The 17,606-nt window shown below is 40.6% G+C and overlaps 1 protein-coding gene across 1 annotated transcript; it reads right to left on the bottom strand.

Annotated features, from left to right (window-relative positions):
• Nucleotides 1-1,864: 1,864 nt before the first annotated feature.
• Nucleotides 1,865-12,024, bottom strand: rac3a (Rac family small GTPase 3a). Its single transcript, XM_035615652.2, has 6 exons — nt 11,800-12,024; nt 9,216-9,287; nt 8,978-9,095; nt 8,376-8,438; nt 7,638-7,797; nt 1,865-5,014 (listed from the first exon to the last, which is right to left on the bottom strand). Exons 1-6 carry the CDS (start codon nt 11,832-11,834, stop codon nt 4,884-4,886), a joined length of 579 nt encoding a protein of 192 aa, XP_035471545.1. The 5' UTR covers nt 11,835-12,024; the 3' UTR covers nt 1,865-4,883.
• Between the last annotated feature and the right edge of the window lie 5,582 nt (nt 12,025-17,606).

The following is a 17,606-nucleotide window of genomic DNA, read 5'->3' as shown; positions in this document are numbered from 1 at the left end:
GAACTATTACAGTAAAGTGATAATAGACAAGTCTTTGTTTGAACTTATATTTATGAGGTAAATGTTGATTGCATAATATAATGGCAAATGAATAATAACACCACTGATGTTTAGATTGGCTAGATTGGCTCTTGATAATCTTCACTTTCACTATGTAATTCTGTCTGCTACTGGGCACAACATTTGGCAAAAAAATAAAGGCTCCATTTGGCACAAAGGAAGTATGTTTGCCACTTTGTATTATAGGGGTAACTTTCCCCAGGTAGTGGAAATGACAAATGGTGGAACAATAGAAGCAAGTGTGCAAAGTCTAAAAAAAAGAAGAAAAAAAGAGTTGTCAGAGGACCCAAAGAAGGCAAAGAGTGTGACTTATGAAAAACAAGAAGGACCTCGGACAGGAATTGACTTGGTAGAAAGACTGGGATAGAGAGTCAGCCATGGACTGGCCTGGGGTGGTCATTAAAGTGAGTTTAGTCCCAGAACACACACAGCTAGCTTTCAAGCACACCCCACACTACCTCAGACATTCTTAGAGTTAAGACTACAAGGATGATTTTAGTTTTTAATGTAATGTATTTTAAGTACTAAAACCTGCAGTGCTTGTACATCCTAAAGAAATAGTCCCAAATTTTTACCCTCCAACATCTATTTAAAAGAATCATATTCTCAAAAAAAAAAGTTTACTATCACAGACCATATGATTTTTCTGATAAAACAGGAAAAACTCATAGACCATCTCAGAGACAGGTGGAAAAAACTGTGGGTATAGAGAGACCTCTAGTGTAATATTAATGTTATTACAGGAACATGACTCCTACACATCCACATCTGCTGTACACTCATACACATGAAACTACTTTCATATGCATACGCATATATAAAGTGAAAAGTATCGGCTCCAGCACAGAACTTTGTGGAACTCCATGACTCACTTTTGTATGAATGGAAGATTTGTTGTTAACGTTAACAAACTGAAATCTATCAGATAAGTAGGACTTAAACCATTCTAGTGCTGTTCCTTTAATCCCAATGTGTTCTAGTCTCTGTAACAGAATTTTGTGATCAATGGTATCAAATGCAGCACTAAGATCTAATAGGATGAGAATAGAAACATGTCCACTATCTGAGGCCATGAGAAGGTCGTTGGTAACCTTCAGCAGAGCTGTTTCTGTACTATGATGTTTTCTAAACCCTGACTGAAAGTCTTACATCAACCTATTCCTGTGTAAATAGTCAAATGGTTAGCAACAGTTTTTTCAAGGATTTTAGAGATAAAGGGGAGGTTTGATATGGGTCTATAGTTAGCTAAGATATCTGGGTCTAGAGTCTTTTTTTTGAGCAGAGGTTTAACTACTGCCACCTTAAAGGCCTTTGGTACATAGCCTGTTAATAGAGATAAATTGATCTGATCTAATATGGAACTATTGATTAAAGGTAATACATCCTTAAATAGCCTTGATGGAATAGGATCTAAAAGACAGGTTGATGGCTTGGATGAAGTGACAAGTGAAGTTTTGCTCACTTTTTTGCTCACTTTCACTTACTGTCCTGTTTGCATTATTTGCGCATACCCAAACACGTGCCACCATTTTATTCTAAAGGCACATTGTATTTTTCCACTCTGGAGTATCATCAAGGTATAGATGACACACCATAAGAAGAAAAAAAATATCAGTATCACGTTATAACATGAAGAGTTAATTGATATATTTTTTTATAACATAACATTTTTCACATTAGAACAAGTTCATTCCTATAGTGTAATGATGTTAAACTCATGTTGGAATAATAGAACATGTGCATGGATAAATCAATGAATATGTGTCATTTGCACGATCTGAGTAAATCCTTCTTCACTCTTGGATTGAGACATGGTGATATTCTATTTTTATTGAGCATGGTGTACAATATAATGATGAGAAGGAGGAATGAGTACAACCCTCTGAGTTTGTGTTTTTTCACAGATCAGGTGGCGGCGCACAGATGGATCACTACCAATGACCAATGACGTGACCTCAGATTATCGGATTCATTCTTCCTTCTGTACAGCCTTGTGCATTTTAAATCATTTTCAGTGTACGGCTTCTCATTCTCATATGTTGAGGAAAAAACACACTCCTCATGTTGCAAAATGACAAATGCACTTTTGATGGGAAAAAGAAAGACTATATATACTATGAAATTTCTGTCAACATTTGTGTCAACATTAACTGTTGACAAATAATCATATTAACTGGTGTTAACTATGGCAACACACACACACACACACACACACACACACACACACACACAAAGAGGACACTTTTAGCAACACTTTTACAGTTATTCTGCATAAAATCAACACATCAGGTGTGATTGGATAATAGTCTTCTTCCCTACACTACGTCCACGTTACTGTACATTAACAACAAACACTAAACAACATCCGTATTGACTCCGCGGCTTCATGCTCATAACTTTCATATGCTTGTGTGTCATGTAAAACTCTATGCTAATCCCGAAGCACAGTAGGTCATGAGGAGCAGCTGTACGGTGAATGACGTTTGCCTCCATGAAAGCTATTCAGCTATGGGATGTGCCTCTCATGCTGATACACTGGTTTAGGGGACATTTGGATGAAAGCTTTGTCTATGTTTTCATGACATTATAGTTTCATTAAAGCAAGAAAATGAATAAACATCTTTTTAGGAATGCAGCTGGTAACAATCTACTTTTTTTCATGACATCACATTGACTTTCATGACTTTCACTTCCCATGAAAGACCCAAAGCATCAGTGACTGTATCCCACCAAAGGTAGTGTGTCTAAAGCCGGATAGATCATATTCCTCTGAGCCATAGAGCTCATTGTTGTGCCATAACTATTAGAACACATCAATGAGTCACACTGATGAAGGACCATGAATGTTACTTTGACTCAGTTCCACACATACTGTCCTGCTGCTGGTGACACTGAAGCGCCAAAAGTGGATTAATATAGCACTGAAAATCCACCAAAACAGTGTCCCGTTGGATCATGGGTCGTGGAAGAAAGGTTGGTGGGGAAAGAAGAGCGTCAGGGAGAGGGAGGATGTGTGGAGGACAAAGGAGAGGACGACAAAGACCGGTGATTTTGATGAGAACTTGTGGCCAAGTGCAATTCAATTCAATTCATTTTTATTTGTATAGCACCAAATCACAAATACATCATCTCAAGGCACTTTACAATAGTGAAGATGACGACCTGACAATATTACAGAGAAACCCAACAGTTCCCACAATGAGCAACCGTGGAGAAAAACCTTTTACTCTCTAACAGAACTGGAACATCTGCCTCAGCATGCAGGAGAGAGGGAGGAATCTGAGGAAAACTAAAGGATATTGAAGCAATTTCTGATTCGTGCGAAAAATCATTGAAACTTCAAAGATAGAAGTTCATCTTTTATGTGGTGCTATCTGTTGTAAGTGTTTTAAGTCACTGTGTTGTGAGTGACGGCATTTGTCTTCTGAGTGAGAATTGTCGTCAGTGTTCTGGTCAGACTAGCTTTTGTTTAGACATGTACGAAATGTGTTGATTTGAATGAGTTTTGGAGGTGAGATTAATGGTTTGGCCAAGATGCACATTGGTGATGCAGACTGCATCAAGGGTATTGTAAAAGTGGCTCCCGTATTGACTGATGCTTATTAGCAATTGAAAACAAAATCCTAAATTTTCTTCCTGTTTTCTCTCCCCTGTCTCTAAGCGTTTGTTCATTGTGGTCGTTTTAATCTTTACAATATTGTAAAGTCTCGACCTTACTATGTAAAGTACGGTGGCCCTGAAAGCTCAATGCACTGCAACTTAAGAAATCACATGCAAGCAGACAAAACACAAGTAAAATCAGGCAAAAATATTCATCAGTTTTACAACACAGGCACTGCAAATACACAATACACATTTATCTATTTGTGTTGGGTTTATTTAATCATTCTTTATTTATCAGTTTGTCCAATTGATGGTGTTTTCTAAATTCAATTCAATTTTATCTGTAAAGCGCCAAATAACAACATACTGTACACCATCTCAAGGCACACAGTAAGATCGAGACCTCACAATATTACAGAGAAACCCAACAATGAGCACTTGGCCACAGTGCTTACAACTGAATTAAACTGAATTGGACATCATTTGTGTGTGTGTGTGTGTGTGTGTGTGTGTGTGTGTGTGTGTGCGTGCGTGCGTGCGTGCGTGCGTGCGTGCGTGCGTGCGTGCGTGCGCATACATGCATGTGTGTGCATTTCTCTATGGGTTCGTTATGGGTATATGCATTTGGAATCACAAAGAGCAATGCACTACAAATCCACAGGAAACAAAAAGTGATAAAGTGTTCAGGTTGTGACATTGTCATTACTTAAGTTTGGTATAAGAAATGAGCTGAAATGTAAGTAACACAATCAGGTTCATCACTCTTTGTTTTGTCTGTTTGTGATGCAAGTATTTGCAGTTTATGTGTATGTACAAAGAGAAACGTCTTAAAGGGAAAAAAATTAAGTTTGTTTGTTTGTGGCTCAAATGTAGCAGTAAAGGAATGTTGTGCAGAAGGAAATATACCTTTGGTCTGTTTACTTGTTTTTTATAACTTTTGTGAGTCCAAAGCCATCCTTGTCCTAATATATAATAGTCAGTCCATTATAGGTCTATGTCATTGTTTTAAGGCAAACATCACACATAATTTATCTTTAAACCCAAAACACAGGCTAAATATGCCATCATATCCTCCATCTGCTTTTCACCATGGTAATGCCTGTGTCTGTACAGAGAGCAGATCGCAGTTGTGTTTCACAGCAGTTCCCGTGTGGCGTGTGTGACGGACCAATGATTAGTCCCTCCTAGTGATGGTGCCATCATCTCCCGTCTCCTCCCCCTCAGAAAACCATGCACTGCCTGCCTCCCTTTTTGACAGGCGGGGGACAGAGCACGGCCCGGATGGCCTCATCAAAGACCGTCTTCAGCCCTCGCTGCGTCAGAGCGGAGCACTCAAGGTACTTGACTGCACCTGCGACAGTAACAGCCAACGATATGAGAACATGAAGTCAACAAAGCATGACACAAGTGTAACATAAATTCAAAACCACCTTCACCAGCCACTTCCGATTTCATCTTAGTTATCACTTTACATTTCCTTCATTCCAATGTACATAAAATGAGTGAACCATCCATTATCTTTTCCACTTAACCTTTGAGGGTCATGAGGGTGCTGGAGCCAATCCCAGCTGACATTAGGTGAGAGAGGCGGGGCACACCTCAGACAAGTTGCCAGAATATTGCAGGGCTGACATCTAGAGTCCTTCACATTTAACCCTACAGACAATTTTAAGTCTCCAATTAATTTGGACTGTGGGAGGAAGCTGGAGGACCTGGAGAAAAAAACCCACACAGACACGGGGAGAACATGCAAACTCCACACAGAAAGGCACATGCCAGCCATCAGGTTCCAACCCAGGACCTTCTTGTTGTGAAGTCACAGTGTTAATCACTGCATCACCGTGCTGTCCCATTGCGTAATCCACTGTGGAAGACTTTTGGATGACAGCGTGTCAGGGTAATGGGGCAACTGTTTTGAAAATGTACTAAAGGTACCATTAATGATGATTGAAGAGCTGAAATAAACTAAACGCCTGACCTTTCACCTGATTAGTTGGTGAGGGAAGGAATGAGGCTTCCTCCACTTAACTGACTTAGCATATTATGGCTGAACCTGCGCACTTCTATGAATCAGGATGTCAAACTTGTGTACTTGATTATGTTCTCTATTCTGAGTGCAAACGTGCATCCACACTGACAAGAATGGCAACATGCAGTGTACTGCTATTACCCAGATAGCGCATTTTTAAAATCCCAAGACTCCAACCGACCTGCAGCCAGCAGGCTCCTGCTTTGACCACAACCCTAAAACTATAAAAGCCGGCCCTGCAGGCCGCAGTGGGGGACTTAATCGGCGATCTCAGTGTCAAGTCGGCCTCCCAGATGAACGGTGGGGTCGTAATGTTTGTAAAAACTGTGGCGAAGGCGAACCAGGTGGTGGAGTCTGGGATTGTCATTAATGGCGTGTTTGTTTTTTGTGACTCCGCTAGTGACACCGGCTACTAGAGTCCTGGTCTCCAACGTCCCCCCGTTCATCAGGGATGATTTTCTGCAGAGGGAGTTGGGCAGACACGGTATGCTAATGTCTCTGCTCAGGAAGCTGTCAGGCAGCAAGTCTGCTCGGATGACCCATCTCATCAATCACACCAGACAAGTATTGATGGTCCTCAATAAGGAGGACGAGGAGTTGAATCTGGTGTTCAGAGTCAAAGTGGGGGATTATGGGTACGCGATCTATGTTAAGTCAGGCCCAGAAAAGTGTTATGGCTGTGGGGAGGTGGGGCACGTATTGAAAGTCTGCCCTGGGAGACGTCAGAGACCAGCTGAACCTGACAATGGGAAAGATCCAGCAGGTCAGCCTGAACACCAGACGCCGTCAAAAAAAGGGGAAAAATCCGAACCAAGGTGGTCCTGCGAAGGAAAACTATCCACCAGGTCAGTCTGGCAAACAGATGCCATCAGGAACGGATGAAAGTTGGAAAATAGTTCGGTCTGAGTATGGGGTGACTCAACCTCAGGCTGTACAGGAGGCTGGGGGCAAGTCAGTAGACAGACCTCACAGTCACACTGAAGGACAGACCCACAACGACAATGGAAAGTCAGCTTATGGCATATATTGTTTGGATGTGAACATTGTTTTGTGTTTGATTATGCTATATTCCCAAATTTTATCATTAGAATTGAGAGAAAATGTGCAATGCCACATTGTAGATGCATTAATGATGTAGGTCTAAAACAACTTACTTTAGTATTGTTATTTGCTTGAGAGGATTTGGATTTGTAATGTTTTCCTTCTTATTATTGTTTTGTATAAAAAAAAAATCATCCATCAAATCACCTGTTACCATCTCAACCTACCTTTTGAGTAAATAAACAATTGGAACGGCTTCTGGATCCTGTGTTTAAATGTGCACCACATTAGATGTTCCCTGAACCAACACCACCACCAACATTATAGTTTTTTTTAGCGCACTTATTACATTCAAAACTAGAATGGCACTAAAGCATACGTCCAACAAGGGCCCTTGAATTAAATAAAGCTCATAGATAATAGTCCCCTAAATATGTCTGATATGTTTCCTCAAGTTCCAGGAATTATCCCCAGAGAAATCTGGGAAAATGTAAAAAAAAAGAAAGAAGCTTTAACGGGTTCTTTCTTGGCCCATGTCAACCTTGTTTGGTAGTGATCCGTTCAGCAGTTTATGTGTAATCCTGCTGACAAACAAACAAACTGACTGACGAACAGAGGTGTAAACATAATCTCCTAGGAAGAGTTAAAAATGAGTGTGAAATGCTTCACACTTCTCAACCTCAGCTGTTGCCATCTTGGCCAAGTAGCAGAAAGGAAAGTAGGAATGACCAACATGTTTTCTTGTGATCTTAAGGACCACAGGAACATTTGTACCCAATTGGACAATTCATAGCCAATTGACTGGTGTTTAGTCTGAAATGTTTTCCCCAAAGGTAGCCCATTACAGAAACGCACACACGCACGCACGCACGCACACACGCACACACGCACACACTGTACACACCGATCTCCCTGGCCATGGCCAGGCCCTGAGGGTAGGTGATAGGAGAGAGCTTTTTGTCCCTCAGCCGTTCTATGGCGTCCTTGTCGTCCCGCAGATCCAGCTTGGTGCCCACCAGGATGATGGGGGTGTTAGGACAGTGGTGACGGACCTCTGGATACCACTGCAAAGATTGACGCAGAAGTCAAAGGTCAAAGCAAAGACACAGACAGAAACTATATGGACACATCTACAGATACAAACAGCCGCAGAAATCCTGGCTGCTCCCCACCTTTCAAATGATATCATTTATTTACAAAGAAGCAGCCTGAGTGTGACAAGGACTCACAGTGAGCAGACAGACAGTTTTGAGCAGGAGCAGAACAAATCTGTGTGGGCAGAGCAACATTGGAGAGGGAGGGCAGGGGTTTGTGGGACGGTCTTACAGGAAATAAAGCCATAACTAAGAGTCAATAACCCATATTGTGGTTCTGCACACGGTTGACTGTGATAACATGTAACTGCAGTCGGTTCTATTTAAGACACATTCACATTTTGTTAAATGGCATAACAGTGGAACAGTGAACCAGGAGGAAATTTGGTAATTTGGGGGAAAAAAATCTGATATCGTCTTTAATCATTGAAGTTTAGGTGTTTTTCATTTAGAACTAACAGCACATTGCTTTTCTAGAATGAATAGAGTTTTCTTTGTCATTCTATTATTGATAATGAACTGACAAAGATAGTGATAGTGATCAGCACCTTAGCTCGGACGTTCTCGAAGGAGGCAGGGCTCACCAGAGAGAAGCAGATAAGGAACACATCCTGCACAGAGAGGACGGAGAATTACACAAGGCAAACCAGCGTAAAAGGAAAAAAATGTCAGCTGTGTGCCGGTCGACTGTACATTTTTCTAGAGGAGGAGCTTCAAAGGTTTATACTTCAATTTTTATCATTGCCTTTAATTTTGAAAAATGTTTGACAAGTTGTTGCTAGTGCACAATTTTTATTATTTCAACAAAAAATAACATTTCACTTTTCCCACTATACTACACACATACACACACTTTAACAAACTTAGGGAAGTGACATTTAAGTCAAACCTAATGTGTCCTTTCATATTAAACAATGATCCCAGTCTCTTCCACATTGTGAAAAAGTCACATTGGTGCATCCTATTCTATACATAAGATGCAATACATATTTGTGAATAATTGTGTATCGTTTGGAGTTTGCATACCTTATTCGAAATTATATGGATCAAAAACAACCACATAAAGAAGTCAAATTCAGCACGCTTGAAAACACAGTAGACGAAAGCAAAAACTAAAGAAACTGTGTGTGTTTGTTTGTGTGTGTGTTACCGTCTGAGGGTAGGACAGGGGGCGGAGCCTATCATAGTCCTCCTGCCCAGCTGTATCCCAGAGGCCCAGGTTGACTGGTTTACCATCCACCATCACATTTGCTGAGTAGTTGTCAAAGCTTAGAGAGAATGTACAACAAAGCAACCCTGTATGTAGTTTCACTTTGTTTCTCCTGAAGTGAGAATTATACCTTTAACACATATTAGGTGTGTACATGAGGAGGTGCAGCTGTACTCACACAGTGGGGATGTACTCTCCAGGGAAGGCGTTTGTGGTGTAGCTGATGAGCAGACATGTCTTACCCACTGCACTGTAAAAAGCAGAGAATTCAGACAGGATCAAAAAGCTAAAGCTCAATCAGGAGTGCTGCCACTCCCTACTCTGCCAAATATGGTTACTTCTGGTAGGGAGAAAACAAGAGGGTGCTTGCCAAAATGCCAAACTTGCCAAACAAAATGTATTATTATTATTATAATTATTATTATAGGCTCGTCAGTTGGTCTGTACTGGATAGTTAGAAATTTTAACTTTAATAATTGGTAGATTTATGTCTTGATTCCTTTTGTTTTGGTATCAAAGGACAGACTGATCCATTTTGTTGACTTTCTTTCCAACATTTATTAGACATCTTTATATCAAGCCGCGCGTGCACGCACACACACGCACACACACGCACCCGCGCACACGCACACACACACACACACACACACACACACACACACACACACACACACACACACACACACACACACACACACACACACACACACACACACACACACACGATAGGAAAAAGAGGGAAGACCAGGGAAAACAGCAACAGGAAGGGTGCACTGTGTTGATAATGCCACACTAAAATTTGGCATACGCAGATATGGCGAGACAAGTTTATCTCTGTGGAAGCAGGAAATTCAAATTGCTTCACATAAGGCTTACAATATCGCCAGGATGACATTTCAAAGACAATGAGTGAAAGACAACTCCAGTAATGTATTGTTTTGTGGGCTGCAGTGGTGGAACTTTACTAAGTAGAGGTAATCAAGTACAGCAACTTTTAGCTATTAATACTTTATTCTAGTATTTTCATTTTATCTGCGATATTAACATATTCCACTGCTTTTCAGCAGGAAACATCGTACTATTTAATTGACCTCACAGCTGTAGTTACTTTGGACATTAGCTTATACGGGAAACTATGTAAAATTTGATCCGTTTACGAGGGGCGGTTGATCATTTCATTGCCTGTCTGGATAACTTCATGGACACCTTCCTGGGAGATATCCAGCTCCCTGGCGATACATCCTTGTGTTATTCGTCCATCTGTCAAGATGGCCACCCACAGCTGAGTCCGGTTCTGAGCAGTGGTTGCGGCCGTGTTTTGTTTAGCCACAACTTGATAAGAGATTGTAACGTGATTGGTTGTACAGTACATTCGTATTTCTTCGAATTTTCCCTTTTTTTCTGACAGTGGCAGGTATTAAAATGTGGTGGAAAAGCACAAGAAAAGTTACCTGTGTTGACTCTATAAAGCTGTAGTGATTATTTGTTTTTAAAACCAATATATTCATTTTGATAGGTTTGTCATTTGCTGTTAACTTAGTCTGCAACGACAATGAACACTTTCCCTGACCCTTAGCCTAACCATAACCCAATTGAGAAAAATACATGAGATGTTACGTCATTGTCAACCATCTCAACCAATGAACGACCTCATTCTTATCAAGTTGTCGGTACCGTTTTGTCAGCCTCAGACATGCCTCCCGGTTCTGCTAGAAACGTCTTCCTATTAAAAGGGAGTTTTTTTCTCTCCACAGTTGCCAAGTCTTTGCTCATTGTGGGAACTGTTGGGTTTCTCTGTAATATTGTGAGGTCTCAACATAACTATGTAAAGTGCCTTGCTTGAGATGATGTATGTTGTGATTTGGAGCTATGTATAGCTCTGAATCGAACTGAATCATGTCAATGGTCATCTGCGTGCCGACAAGGACAGGATTCATCTTCCAGGTTCTGTTTGCCATGTTTGACTGCAGCAGCCCACTTCTTTACCAGACTGTAAGAAGGGGGCACCCTTCCCTGAGTGTTGCCGCCATGACAAAGGCCGGCGTCTTCAGTTTCAATTACATGAAACAGAAATAACACAAAAATGATTGCCTTTTTGTGTGATGACTTTAGGTTAAATCAATCCTTACATAGAATGTTATGCATTATTAGATAACTACCTAACAGAGCATTACATAAAGCAGTTAAATTTGCACATTATTCTGCACGATAAATTTCATACTCTTCATATTTTCAGTACATTCTGCTACTGACACATTTACCTCAGTACAATTCTGACAGCAGGGCTTTAAATGTAATCAAACTTTTTTTTAAAGAATGTTAACTTCCACTTCAGGGGTAGATCATGCGAAAACCCTCCGATTTTCAACCCCACCCCAAAAAAGGAAGAACCCCCCCCCCACACACACAACACGTCTCTGGGTGGATGGATGTGGGAGAAATAGTGCATACTGGCTCTTTCACTGCAGCAGCCCTGTGTCTGAAGAGTGGGTGTGACAACATGACATCATTAGAGAAAACGTGTGGGGACACACACACAAAGGTGATCAAAGGAGTGTAGTGAATAAATAAAAAGAAAATGGTCGTACGATAAACCCAACGTCAAACCTGCACACACCCCAGCCCCCCAGGGCTGGAAAACACCCCGGTGGTCCCAGTGCACGCCGACTCTTACTCCCCTGTCCAGCCCCTTCTGCAACAATTGTCTTGAGCTGCCGCTCAACTCACGAGAAAGACACGGAGTCAATACAAGAGATCCTCACCCGTCGCCCACCACCACGCATTTGATGGCCTGCATGTAGAGAAGGGAGCGCTGCTGTCCGCGTACAGTCCACTCGGGGAGTAACGACGTGCCGCCACCTGCTCTTTTCTACTGCTCATTCAGTCCCAGTCATCAAGTGGGCTGCTGCGTGTAAGACTGCTGGGGCTGGCGGCCGAAGTGTTCCGGAAACGAACGAACGCATTTAAAGGGCCAGTCAGACGCGCGAGCTGCTCCGGACAGCCGCCTTGTTCTGGGCATGTGTGAGAGAGAACAGCTCACTGCCTGAGTACTGGCCACAGACTGAATGAAAGTGTACGTATTCCCAGGGTCCGGCGAATGAAGCCAATGCGGAAGAGTCTGAACCCTGCATTCTCTGGAATGGCCAACAGAGAGCGACTCCATTGGTTGCAAAGAAGTCCTTTTTTTTATAGAAGTCTACGAGAAAATGACTCTACTTCTTACTTGATTCATAACGTCAGTGAACATTTTCAATCACTAGTTTAAAGTCTTCTTCAATGCAGCCTGATGGTCATTTTGTAAATTGTGGTCTCATTTAGAGTAAAATAGACGATAAAGCACCTGAGTGTGTGTCTGCGGTAGTGATCATAGTGCGGAGCAGCGGTATAAAGGTCCCGCCAATACAACGCTCGACAACCACAATCGACCATCTCAGCTGTTAATCATAATGTTTCACCCCATTAAAAAAAAAGAACACTTGAACATACATCAGTGTGATAAGAACTAACTAAAATGACAAGGAGGTGTCAATCAGCGAACAAGCTGATTTGGCTTCACTTTTGGGGAGCTGTCATGGCAGCCATCTTTATGAACAGTCTGGTCAGAACATAAACCAGGAAGCATGTAGGATACATTCTGCTGATACAGGGCTGTGCATTCGGCTGTTTTGGTTTGTCTTGGTTAGTTTCCATTATATTTTGATGTCTGTCTATCAGCTATCTTAAGACCGAGGGCAGTTGGGTTTTCTGTATTTTTTAAATTTAAATTACATAGATCAAAAAAAAGTACAGTACAGTGATCAAACATATGGGCTACTGTAGGATATTAAACATTTAAGCAGAACATAAATAATGAAGATATTGCAGAGAATACAATTTACAACACTTTAGGGCCAAAGAGAAAAGGGTTGATGGATGTAATGAATCTTAGGGAATATTTTATGCTGCTCAACTCAGACCCTTGTTGGTGTAAACTTGACTATAGTCATGATGGACAGAAATAGAAAGGAAAGTACAAGATTACCCAACTCAGGTCTAGGTAGAAGATAATGATTTGGTAGGCACTTTTAGACATGACATAGACCCAATGATATAATTTACATTAGGAATATAGATGTAAATATAAAAAATACAAATTAATGAGAGGGGTGAAAAAGTTGAGGTGCTTTGCATATGAGTCAAACATTAAGCCAGGGGCACGTTACTCATTACTCAATGACAAAAAGCTTGACAACAATGTTTACAGTTTTTTTTTAGCTTCTTTCAATTCGCAAATTACTTTGTATAAGAGATGAGACGGAAAGCCGATTATATTTCAAATAGTGCAATCAGGGTGATTGTGGATGCATAAGCAGAAAGGTTCTTGTGTCATCTCTGCCTCTGCCCCTCTACTGTTAAGATTAACGTGAGATAAAAAGTCCCAATTACTTGCTCTCTCATGTACCATAGGAATATTCAAAATGTGGTCATGAGAGAATCTGTAGCTTTCCAAAATCTTACTTGCAGCAAGCAAGAAAACTATCACCAGAAATTGGCTCAATGTAAACACTTGAATACAAGAACAATGGCTCAAAATTGTTTCAAAAGATATTTTTGTTGACAATATACAACAAACTTCCGTATTCTGTAAAACAGGTCGCATCACTTCCGATTCATCTGTTGGCTACGCACAAGTTGAATATGGCGCTGTTTTACTCGCGAAGTCTTCAGGAGCTACCAAAGATAAGGATAACCGATTTCATTCAGTATCACCATGTTATTCAGAATCAGAATCAACTTCACTTTAATCAGACCTCCAAGATAAAAATCCCTCTATTACAGTAATGACAAATCCCATTATTGCATTAATGTTTTTGCCAAACTGGCCCCAGCAACCAAACTAGACTGTTACTCAAATCCGTGGCATCTGCTCGGGCCACTGATTGAGCAGGATTATAAATTAAAGCTCAACCACATTCTCAAATCAGTGTCAATTTTAGTAAAAGGTTCTCTCCATATACTTTTGTACAGATAGTGTTTAAGGATTCAGACCCTGTCATCCTCATATCAAATCAGTGCTCATGCGTAGCTGGCACTGCAGTGTGTAACCACACAGTTGCTGTGCTGTTTCAAACCGCACACTATTGGGAGCTAAATGTACAGGTTGTTCCCCCTGTCCACACCTGCACTGAGGCAGAGCAGAAAAGGCATAAGCCCATAACAGCTGTATGTGTTGCAATGCAATTAATAGGCCTACGTTTTTTGGTATTAGTCATATTTTAGTATACAAAATGTAACAACTGTATTGGAAGCATGATCTGTCAATGCCAGAGTTTAACTTATAAAGTGTCAGAAACTTTAGAAGGAGAACTATGTATTATTTAATGCAATGTTGTTTTGCTCGCATTGTTTTGACATTGAGGTCGTAGATAATATGGGACATACTTTGCCTGACTAGTTAGTATTTTGTGTTATTTCTTTCAAAACTTAACTTGCACAAAAGGCCATCAATGTACCAGTTTGATTGGTTGTACTCAGACAAGAAAGTCCATTATCCACGCCAGCTATATGTTTTAGTTTATATTAATATCCAGTTCAAAAAGCAAAATAACATCTCATCTTGCCTCTCTCTTGCTCTGATAAAAGAACGTGTCCCCTGCAGTGCATTACCTCACACCTACCTCTACCCAAAAAGTGCTTGTTCTGGTTCTTGTTCTGGTTCTAAGTGCCCCCTAGTGTCTACAAAAATTAAAATACAAAATAAAGAATAATAATCAAATAATCAAAATGATAAAATAGCTCCTACAGTATGGAAAATGTGAAGGTATTTAGAATCTAAGGAAAAACTTTATACATTTTCTTTGTAAAACAGGTAGGTAACAATGCCACTGAGTGCTGCAGACTGTGCAGTTCATCCTTCATATTTACCTGTCACTGTATGATGGAATGCCTAACACTATTACTGTCTTTCACAGAAGTACACTGTACAAGGGCTTGGTTGGGGACCCACTTGACATCTCCTTGCTACAATTCGGAGACACGTACAAAGACTTCAACATTACAGAGAAACCTCTCAGCAACTATGGCCATCAGTGACGAGAAGACACTTGTTGAGACAGCTTTTGGCTTAACACAAAAGGGGAGTGTGCTCTGATACCAGCAGCCCATATTGCCTAAAACGTCATTCAAGATGCACCATCATCCACCTTACCAACCACTGCCTCTTGGGGAGTACAGGCTTGCCCCAACAGAGTGTGTTCATGTGTTCACTGAGGAGGAGCACCTTCACCTTAAAAGCTTGATGGTCACACTGGACATGGTCTATAAGAATGAGACAGTGACAAGAGAGCAGTCAGCAGACCAAGGGTGGCATCAGCTCCGTAAGCCTAGGATCACCTCCTCACGTTTTAGAGTGTGTTATGTGAGGGGGCGAGCTATGCAGAGTCCCTTGCAGAAAGAATCTTCAAAGGAACAAGGCAGACTGCAGAAATGAGAAGAAGTGCAGACATGGAGTTTGAGGCGGCAATGGAGTACTGCAGGATGAAAAATGTCAACTACACACCCTGTGGCCTTGTTATTCACCCTGATGCCCCTTGGCTAGGTGCCTCACCAGATGGCTTGATTTTTCGATCCATTCGCACAGTCACCATTTGGACTGGTTGACATTAAGTGCCCTAATGTGAAGAACTATGTGGACTGTAAATACCTTAAAATGCAGTATGGCACTTTGGCTCTCCGTGAAAGCTACTCGTACTTCTGGCAGGTGAAGGTTCAACTGTTGATCACTGGAGTGACTTTGTGATTTGTGCCCAGGAAAACATGCTGGTGCAACGTATCCATGTTGACCCGAAGTTAACCTACGATAAATTCTGTCATTGTGAATTGAAGGAGGAAATAGCGTTTCATGCATTTCAACTGAATTAAACAAATAATTATTTGCTCATTTCACAATTGTATTGTTATATTACACAACATATTCACCTGTGTTTTTTGTGTAGTTCTTTATTACAAAAGGTCTTATGTTTGTTTAATTTTAAATGCTTTGGTTCTCCATAACATCAATAAAAACAAACAATAAGTATAACAAAGCTACACATTAACAGCAGCAAATGCCTTAAACATGTTTAAACTAATTATATCACACAGGGGAGCCATTTACTCAATGTTGTCTTTTACATGACAGTAAAATATTGTTCTAATTCTTCAAGCAAGGTAACTTTGGGCACTGTTCACATTTGTGTTATTCATATTTTATGCTCTTGAAGTGAGGCCAAGGGGTTTTATGAGACCTCTTGTAGGCTATTGCAATGTTTATTGCATCACTGTTGGAAGGATTTTAAAAATATTTTCTTCAAAATGTTACACAGTAATTGGTATTCAAATATATTCTACATAATTCACAAAGAACGAAGATAAAAAAAAGATTTTTTTCATAAAGGTTTATTTGTCAATGACAAAAATAATTGAAATATTTTGTATATAATTTATGTCTCATTGTGACTGTGTATAAAATGTTTTTTTAGTTCATACATTTTAGTAGATATACATGAGATAGACAGGGAACAGTTCATAAAAACAGTTGGCAATTTGAAATTTTAAACCACTCAAAATCAAAACATAACTAGTATTGCTACATAAAGATGTATCTTGAAATATGTATCAAATCTACAACATTAGAGAATCCAGTTGTTGAATTTGTTTTGTGGTGTTGTTTATCACCAAAGAGACAAAAGGAACAGAATTGAGCAATTTGCAAGTATCCAAGGCTTGGCTCAGTGAGGTTAACACAAAGTCAGTACTTTGGCCCAAGCCTTGACCAGCAACTGGTTTTGATAGTTTGTTAGTAGGCAGACTACTGCAAAACGCTGGTTGATACTGCCAGAAATGGTCAGAGGGATAACAGTGTCAAATAATTTGTTTTCTTTGATGCGCCTAATTTTACTCTCCACATGTATCCTTAACCGCGCAATGTCCTGAGTGACCAGCACTTCGTCATGAGACAGCTGTGACTTGTTACTAAGAAAAGGTGGTCTGTTAACTTTGCAGGACACTAGGTCGTTGATTCTGAATCCCTGGTCCACTATTAAAGCCATATCTTTATCCAAAAGAGGGATAATGCCAGACGGCCAGAACAATTCTTTGTCACTGACAGAGCCAGAGTACTATGGGGAAACAAAAGGAACAGCACCATGCGGTGACACACCTATCATTCCTTTCAGGGTAGTGTGGGATTCATACCCTGAAAACATCTCACTCTGTAAGATTAAAAGATGAAGGCATCTGACATCTCATCTCTGTACAGTCAATAAGGACTTGGGTGTCAGAGTACTTGCCAAACACTTTTGGCATTGTGGCTCTAATTGTCTCAGAATTCAATTCAATTCAATTTTATTTGTATAGCACTATATCACAACATACATTGTCTCAAGGCACTTTACATAGTGAGGTCAATATTACAATATTACAGGGAAAACCCAACAAATCCCACAATGAGCAAGCACTTGGCGATGGTGGAGAGAAAAAAACTCCCTTTTAACAGGAAGAAATCTCTGACAGAACCAGACTCAGTTGTGGGCGGTCATCTGTCTCGACC

This window comes from Scophthalmus maximus, chromosome 17 (assembly GCF_022379125.1).
Source record: "Scophthalmus maximus strain ysfricsl-2021 chromosome 17, ASM2237912v1, whole genome shotgun sequence".
Taxonomy (NCBI): domain Eukaryota; kingdom Metazoa; phylum Chordata; class Actinopteri; order Pleuronectiformes; family Scophthalmidae; genus Scophthalmus; species Scophthalmus maximus.
Note: the sequence above shows the minus strand (reverse complement) of the source record. Positions and strands in the feature narration are given on the sequence as shown.

Coding starts and splice junctions, on each gene's coding strand:
- rac3a (XM_035615652.2), bottom strand. CDS start 11,834: ATGCAGGCCATCAAATGCGTGGTGGTGGGCGACGG. Junction 8,439..8,977: donor CCCTGTCCTACCCTCAGACG/GTAACACACACA, acceptor CTCTCTGTGCAG/GATGTGTTCCTTATCTGCTT. Junction 7,798..8,375: donor TCGAGAACGTCCGAGCTAAG/GTGCTGATCACT, acceptor CAATCTTTGCAG/TGGTATCCAGAGGTCCGTCA.